General features: G+C 44.0%; 1 protein-coding gene across 1 annotated transcript in view; it reads right to left on the bottom strand.

Moving 5' to 3' along the window:
• RASAL2 (RAS protein activator like 2) overlaps positions 1–8,906 on the bottom strand; it is a 178,876-nt gene that overhangs the window by 27,631 nt on the left and 142,339 nt on the right. The window contains exons 7-9 of the mRNA XM_025214769.1: positions 8,447–8,545; positions 6,921–7,475; positions 2,945–3,089 (exon numbers count right to left, since the gene is read on the bottom strand). Of these exons, the coding sequence (XP_025070554.1) occupies positions 2,945–3,089; positions 6,921–7,475; positions 8,447–8,545 (799 nt within the window). The remainder of the gene's footprint in view (positions 1–2,944; positions 3,090–6,920; positions 7,476–8,446; positions 8,546–8,906) is intronic.

Here is an 8,906-nt window from a genome sequence, read left to right on the forward strand (position 1 = left end):
TAATCATGTATTGAAAAAATCCTTGTAGCTACACTTAATATCTAACATTAAATTCAATGAGGTTAACTGAACTGATGCAATGAATATAGAATGTAACTGAACGGAACTGAAAACTTTGATCAGACAAAGCTCTAGAAGAACATGCCAACAAGAGCAACCTTGCCCTGGGCTGGAGACAGACTGGATGACCTAACAAGTCTTTTCCATCTCTAACTTCTCTGATTTATAATCTTATCATTCAGCACTGAGGTCTTAAATGATATATTAAAAGTCATTAATTTAAAAATATCTTTATGTAATTACTGCACATTAAAGGGCTTACAGTAAAATGTAATAGACTGGACCAAAAGATAATTGAATATGCTGGAAAACAAGACATGAAGTAATATGCTGTTCATTTCCACATTCAGAGATTGATTCCATTACTCCTACTTGTGCTGGACGGTGCCTTTTGGTTCTATTCAACCAGCGGGAAGTTGTCAGAACCAGGCTCATTATTTTTAACATGTAAGAAATATACCCAAGATGTAATCAAAATTTGATTACATTAGCCCACAGAACACTAGTGAATCTAATCATGTGCCTAAGCACTCGATAACTGATGCATTTCCAGAACCACTGATACTGTACTGGAAGAGAGAGCTGGGTCTCTATGGAGAAATCAGTCTCGACTTCTGCACCAGGTTTGATACCCTCCCTAGGCCAAGAAATGGCAGCAGATAGGTGGTTCATATAGGGCAGGGGTGGGCAAAATGCAGCCTGCCAGGTCATTCTATCTGACCTGCGGGGCCCCTAAAAAATTGAGAAAATTAATATTTATCTGCCCTGGGCTGCCTGTCATGCGGCCCTCGATGGCTTGCCAAAACTCAGTAAGCAGCTCTCTGCTCAAAATAATTGCTTGCCCCTGATATAGGGAGTTTGGGCAAGAGAGGACCCAGCCTGCAGCTGGCAGTGACTTGTAAGGAAACTGTCAGTTTATTTGGAAAGGGGTGTGGTTCTAGTCCTCACAGATGGGATAGAAGCTGTTGGGACTATAATTAACTAATCTGGCAGTGGTTTATACCAAGAGTGAAGCCTGAAGCTAGGGAGGGACTAGTAAAGGGCTGGCAGCACTTCTAGGCAAGTAAGCTAGTAGCTAGACAGGCAGCATGAAACTGCTGGCTCTGCTGGAAAGGGAGAGGTTACTGAAGCAGGAAGTTGAGAGCTGAGCACAAAAGAGTTGGGCATGCAGGATCAGACAAGGGATCTGATAAGAATTCATCATATTCCTTTCCATTAGTAAAGAACACTAAAGGCAGGCCTTTTTATGGGGCTACCAATATAAGTTGTACTGTGCACTCATGGTGCATAATGCTCACTAGCCTCACTGCTTTGTTCACTCTAGCTGTCTGCATGCAATGCTAGCTATTTGTATTTGGACCTGGTACAATTCTACAAGGTTAATGTGGGTATCCACAAATTAACTGCTGTAAAGCAGGGCCCATGCCCAAAGTTTATAACTTAGAAGATCACACTGGAGATCTTCCAGGAGTGCAATGGCTGTACCTAATAAGATGCAAAGTGACAAATCTTCCTTGTAATGTAACGCATACACACAGTTGTAAATGCTAGCTTGGGCTTTATCTTCTTTGATCAGTAAATAGGAGCAGCTCATTTGGAGGTGCTAGCAACAGGTGCCCAGCAATAAAATCCTACAGATAATTAACCCTGCCTTGTGCTTGATGCCCCTGGGTACATAAAAGCTTTCAGGTAGGAGTTTGGGTTGCTCTGTTCTAGGGAACATCATCAAAATACCATCTCCTTCTTTCCATCCCTCAAAGGGGCTATGAAGACCTAAATGTTGTGTTTCTGATCCTTTCTTGTAGTTTCAGCTTACACACCTGGGATTGTGCACAGTACTGGGATTCACCACCAGTATCAAGAGGCATAGTAGTAAACTGTCAGCATCTTCCCAGGTGGTTAGATTAGCAGAATCCTTTTTTATCTCTATTCATACACCAGACTGAATGATTCATGGCTATCAATGAATCATAATGAAAATATGACATTTAAATCAACAATAGAAATAGAGAGAAACAGGATACCTAAAAAATGCAGAGCATGGAGGACTGAGAATCCCTCTCAGCTGTCTGCAGTAAGCATTTCCTTTTCAAATGTTGCAGATCCCTTAGGAAAAAAACCTTATTTATGCTTTCCATGGGCAAAAAGGGCCTATGACATGTGGCCAAACTTCCTAAGTCTCCTATCTGCAAACCAAAATCAACACAGCCAAGAGCAGCAGTACACAAAACTTCTGAGATGTGCAGGCCCCAGAGTCAATGATCTGTGAAGAGTGTCCCAGCTCAAGTGATAATTTGCCATCATTATTTATTCTAAGAAGTCATTTGAGTAAAAACTGCAGAAAATGAAAATCGGAAAATAACAAAACAAACAGATAAATAAAAAACAGGCATTCTTCACACTTTCTCTATTTCCCTTTTCCTCAGGAACTGCATTTAAATTGCCTGGGAGCTGCATACATAGATATGGTTACTGCAATTGAAGGGAGCTGGACTTGAAACAAAAACCAAAAGGGACCTTCTATGTCATCAAGAGATGGTAGAACCAATTAGGTTCTAGTGCATATAGTGTGGGAGTAGGATTTCAGGAGTCCACACAAAGGAGTTTCTTTTCTTGTAGGCTACAAATCCTCCTGGGGAAGATTCCATATTTGCCTCTGTATGGGTGTTGACAGTGGATCTGCTATGTAAAATAGGGCCATGGATCCCGCAAAATGGGGGAACTACAGCAAAAGACCAACGCTTCTTATAATGAAACAGATGCTCCATTTATGGCCCCAGAGACATACCCAGAGTCACACCAATTACTTGACTGCCTGCTGGTGCAGTATTTGTCTATTAGCTTCTGAGACATGAAGAAAATAAGGTGCTTGATACTTTCTTACCTAGTGCATCATGAAGATATTTCTGGCCTACTAGTTTTAAGTATTCTTCAATGGCTTTGGTAGCAAGTGTGTTCTCCCTGAAGATCAAGACGTCATGTTCCCCACAACGATCTACCTCTGACATCACCAGGTCTGTCAAAAAGTCCTGCAGGGAAAAAGTCAAGCAGAAAGAAGACATTTAAACCAAAAAACAGCATAGCATGGTTTTAAAAACAGGAAAATCATGACAGATAGGAAGGGTTAAAAATCCTGTACTCCAGATTTAGGAATGAAAAGATTACTGAAATGTGCCTGCCTGGGAGGACAGGCATGATAATACTATAGCCATGTGGGCCATATGGATTAGCTAGAGAACCTCTTGTGTCTGTGCATTAGATTGTCTAGGACAGCAAAGGTCCCCATCTCATTTTTTTGGACTCCACTGGAAAAGGGAAACAGCAGCTAGGGATTATGGGATAAAATTAGAATAGGAGAAACAAATCTTGAATGAAAAGTCCTTGTAACCAAGATTTTTTAACATTTGGTTGGGTCAGATTCTGGCAGTCTATGCTTCATGTCTGACAGTGGACATCTTATAGTTATATTTTAATGATATATGTTCCAGATAGGAACTGGACTTGAACCCACACAAACAAAGAGGAAAGGATATTCAAATTTTCTATTAAGTGGGCAAATTTAACTAAGAGAGATGGATTTTCAATGGTGAAAAGCAGGAGCAAATTAAAGGTAGGAATTGGAGAAACAGCATTCCTATTGTGCATTGATCTGGCATGGTGTTGAACAACATTCATGTGCTCAGTCTAAGGCAGGGGTGGGCAAACTGGCAGATTCAGCTGGTGGCCAGATTTCATTTCCCAGTAGCCCCTGCCCATGTGGCTGGGTCCAGTTTCCATGGAGACCCCAGCAGCAGCCACCATGCTGTGATAGTGTAGGGCCAGGGCTTTCATGGAAACCGGCCCCAGCACTGCTGGCAGGGTGCGCAGCAGGGTGGGGAGCTGCTCCAGGGCCAGGCTGGTATCTTGCAGCAGTGAGTGTGGTCAAGCCAGGGCAGAACTGCAATCTGCAGCCTGCATGCTCCGGGCAGGGGTGTGCAGACAGCAGATCGTGGCTCTGCCCCGGCTCCTTGCAGCAGTGACAGCATGGTCAGGAGCCAGGGCAGAGCCGTGATTCGCTGCCTGGATGCCTCTGCTCAGAGCATGCAGGCGGCAGATTGCAGCTCTGCCCTGGCTTTGGACCACGTTCTCACCACTGCAAGATCCTGGCCTGGCCCTGGAGCAGCATCTCACCCTGCCACATGGCCTGCCAGTACTGCTGGGGCCAATCTTCACAGAAACCTGGGCCTGGTGCTATCATAGTGTGTCTACTGCTGGGGTCACTATGAAAACCAACCCCAGCCATGCAAGGCAGGGGATGCTGGGAAAAGGAGTTCACTGTCAGCCAAATCCAGCCATGGGCCAGGCTCTACCCACCCCTGGTATAAGGAATGAAACCACAGAATGGGGACTGAGTCTTAACAACTGCTAATAAAGAGCCCCCTTATGCAATTGTTATCAACTTCTTCAGCTGTTGATTTCAGTGGAAACTGGGGAGACAGATTTCACAGGAAGTAGTTAATACCTTGCAGGATTGGACCCAAATACTGGAAATCTTTTTGGGGCAGGGACAAAAATTTGTTGTTATTCTACATCCCTGAACTTCTTGTCAGTGCTCAATGAATAATGCAGCAGAAACTTGCTAATTTGCCACATTTTTTTTGTGCAGATCTCCCCACAATTATAGAAAAGTGCTACAGCAAAATCTGATATCCTTAAAATACCATTATTTTACAGGACATACCTCAGTACATTACCAGCATAGTTCAAGTCCCAAATACGTAGCTACAATTATCAGAATTCATAAAACAAGATGTTTTGTTTTGCATTATCTATGCTTTGTTTTTATTCACATACTATTTTCTCTTTATAGAAAAGATGGCAATAGCTTTCCCAAATCAGTTTGACTAGCCAGATTCAAGTGTAACAACAAAACAGTAAATGCATGACCACAAATCCTGTTCTCTTGGGAGGGATAAGTTATATCATCCTTATTGTAAAGCTTTGCCAATTAAGACACCCAAGACAGGCATGAGGGAGGTAGAGAGGTACAGTGCTAAATTTGTCTGTCTGCTGTAGCTGGCTTGGAAGGAGTTTGGAGGCTCCCTTGCAGTGATCAGAGCAGCACTACAGGAGCTATCCTAGCTGTCATCTGCTCTAGACCAGACAAGTGCTTGGTATGGTGTTCATTCTCCTCACACTCCATCCAAAAGGCTAGAGAGAGTAGTGTGAAGTGGAGTATGGCAAACAGACTGGCACGATTATTTAAACATATGTAACATTCATTCTTGCTGTCATCTAGGGGATACCTAACCACCTTCCACACAGAACTCTCTCAGCCAAGCTTGCCTGGGTTCAACCTGCCTGGAGGGCATAATCGAGACCATGGTACGAGGTTCTCTCTTGCTGATAAGCACACCATTCTGTAGCAAGGATAAATGATAAACCACTCAAGTATCAAAAGTCCTTCTATGCCATCCCACACTAATTGCCTCCATGCCTAGGTTCGCTCATAATTCACTGGGAAAGAATCAAAACAGCTCAGCTTATTAAAGCACAGAAAACTAAAGAAGATGCTCCCAGATGTCCTTGCACCAGTGAGGGGATGCTAACTTGAACATGGCTTTCTGGAGCAGTGGCTCCCACTCAAGCTAGGCTAACGTAGCTGCCAGTCACTCAATTTAACTCTACAGTGAAGATGTTAGGGCTGTGCAAAGCTTCGGTCCCTGATTCGATTCACTGGAGATTCTGCCCAATTCAGCGGCCGAATCTCTGAATCCAAATCGAATCAAAGGACCCTTTCATCTCTCCAAATTGATTTGGAACCCTCTGAATCAATTTGGAGAGATTCGGACATAGAGACAGCTTTAAATGTATTTTCCATATACTTCTAGGTAGCAGGGGCTTGTGATCACTGTGATGCTGGGGTGCATGGAGCATCCCACAGAAGCACAGGGGGGGGGCAGCATGCTCGGCAGCAGACCCAGAAGTGGACCAGAAGCATTTCCGGGTCCACTGGAGAGCGCACTGACCCCCCCCACCCCGTGCCCCTCGGCTCAGCAACTGGTGCCTTCTGGGTCTGGGGGGGCACCTGGGGTCCCCCAGCGTGCTCCCCGGCAGACCTGGAAGTGGACTGGAAGTACTTTCAGTTCGCTTTCAGGTTCACTGCCGAGCACGCTGGAGAGCCCCCCATGCTGCTGTGGGACGCTCCAACTGCCCCAACATCGCAGCAATCACAAGCCATGCTGCTACCAGAAGGTATGTAGAAAAAAACTTTTAAAGCTGTGCCTGGGTCTGAATCCCTGATTCACAGAATCACTGTCCCCGATTCAGGCCAAATCCAAATCAAATAGGGCCCGTTTTGCACAGCCCTAGAAGATAAAACCTTGTTGTTTATAGTTTTTAACACACGCTTACAAAACTTTATTCACAAGCTCCTTGGTACTACACCAGTCATGGTGCCTCATGTTTGCAGAAATGTAGCAACAGTTCTTGTGCACTTAACCTTCTGCAAAGCTAGAAAGGTTTATAAGCCTAATGCTTTGTACCCTGTAATATTTATTTCCTCTAAAATGTCTATGTTTACTCCTTGGAATACATTCACGCTTACAAACCTTCAGTAGGTATAGCATATCTAAAATTGTCTTCCTTTTCTAGAAAATTTGCCTAAGTTCCTTTGAAAGTACCCACTTTTTTTCTTAGCTTCACTTCCTCTTTCGTAGCATTCCTCCTTTAACTCCCATTCCCTGGACCAGTACATCCTTGAGTTATCTCCATCTTTATCTGTATTTAAGATGATGCAAATGCTGCTTTCTTAGTCTACAGTAATCCGCAAGAGACCATTTATCAAAAGCCCCATGGAGACACTGTATCTGGCTACTTACCTTGGCTCTCCCAGTGCTTTGAAGAATGTGCACCAAAGCACAGGCCATCTCCTCCTTGTTCCTCACGCTGATCACCGGCTCCAGAACAGAGCACAACATGGTGTAATTATTGGTGACAAACTCTGCAAACTCCTTGTACTGCTCCATAGGCAGGATGGTGATGGTTTGGTATCGAGACTTGATCCGAATTGAAGGCCCCCCAGATTTCCCTTTATTGGGGGTAGGTGTGCTGACTGGATACCACTTTTCCACAAACTGACGCCCAGTCACACTGACCATGGGGATGTTGACCAGGCCTACATAATTATTCTTGTCTTTTTTCTTCTTCTTTTCCACATCCTTATAGATGTGCACCGTGATGCTGTGGAGAGGTGGGAGACTGTAGAACTCAAAGTGCTCACCCCAGAAGATGTTGTCCGCTTTTGTTTTGCTGGTGGTGCGGGCAAACAGTGTATCATCAAGGCACAGCTCACAAAAATATTTCTTCTTGGGGGCCAAGTCCTTTGCCTCAATGATCCAGAGGCGGAGCACATTCTCAGCTCGACGACAGTTGTCCTGAGCAGAACAAAGAGATCAATTTTGATTTAGATATGACAGCCTAAGGAATAGAACATTTTCCTTTTGAAGCCGGGAACATGGGGCTGTACTTTATAGCTCCCTACTTGATCATCTTTGAGAGGCCATTTTTTAAATGATTTAGAAAAACAAATTTGCCCTGCAGTTCAACCATTCAGAGGTAAATTCCTCAAATCTCCTTGTGTTAAGACCACAAGCAATTGGTAGGGGGGGCACATCCCCCCCCCCCCCCCCCCTTGGCCCCCAAAAGTAGGCCAGTTTTTTTGCTGCATGGGCCGACAGCGAATGGGGGGGGGAGCACTAAGCCATGGCACAAGTATAGGAGTGGATATGGGGTTTTTGGCCCATCCCCAGGCCCACCCACAAATTGTGCCCCCCCCAGACTCAGGAGGCACCAGTCACCCCTGTATCGAACAGTATCACTTCCTCTGTGAATTACTGCAATACTATGGTTAATAAACACCACCAATCTAGCAAACTGATAAAAAAAGTGATTTTTTAGTAAATTTTTAGTAACTCAGGACCTTTTTTTCTTTCAAGGAACACACAACATAGAAATCATTCTGTTGCCAATACTGGCCCCTCTATTGAAACACGGAGCTCCATTTCTTTGTACTATAAGAAGCCTAAACCAAAAACAGCAATTAGGTACCTTCTCAGTAAAGCTCACAATGAAAGTTCCTTGATTGGTCTTGCTAGATTTTGAGATGAGAATCAGGAGCCAAGATGAAAGGAGACTGCTTACTAAATGTTTAACCTACTAACTGTTATGTAAAAGTGGTGCATGGTGGCTTTTGCTATGTTCATGGGTGGTTCACTCCTCAGATAGCACATTAGTAGGACCAATCTAATTAAATGGGTCTGTATCTCCAGGAAAGTTTCATATGTCATTGGGGAAAGTCAGTCCCACCACATTTTACTGGCGGTAATATTCCTGCTGCTCCTTTTACCTTATTAGGCTGCACTGTCCTGCGTAGGTTTTCCATCCACTTGTCTCTCTCTGCTGCAGAGGAACAACTGAAACATTTACTGCCACTGGAATAGGTTACCTGGAACATACAAGTAAATATGGTTCAGGCAAACCAGGGGTATAAGCTGCAAACTACAAGAAGTAGTGAAGGACATAAGGCAGCTTTTGAGCAAACTGACAGCAAATGTGGAAGAGGCAGCAAAAGAACATGGGGAAAAAAGAGGAAGCAAGTCTGAAAGGCAGAGAGAGAGCAAAGAGAAAACCTCTGCTCATATTGGGTATGAAACCAAAGGGAACAGCAGAAAAGCAAAATACTCAGAGATTGTAAAACAGGGATGTAATCAACAATTTGAAATCTGTGCACATGCTAACTGATCTGCAGTTTTTAGATGTAAAATTCCCTGAAGGTGGATGAACTCATCACTTACAGCACACATGTA

The sequence above is a fragment of the Alligator sinensis genome, unplaced genomic scaffold, assembly GCF_000455745.1.
Source record: "Alligator sinensis unplaced genomic scaffold, ASM45574v1 scaffold293_3, whole genome shotgun sequence".
NCBI lineage: Eukaryota > Metazoa > Chordata > Crocodylia > Alligatoridae > Alligator > Alligator sinensis.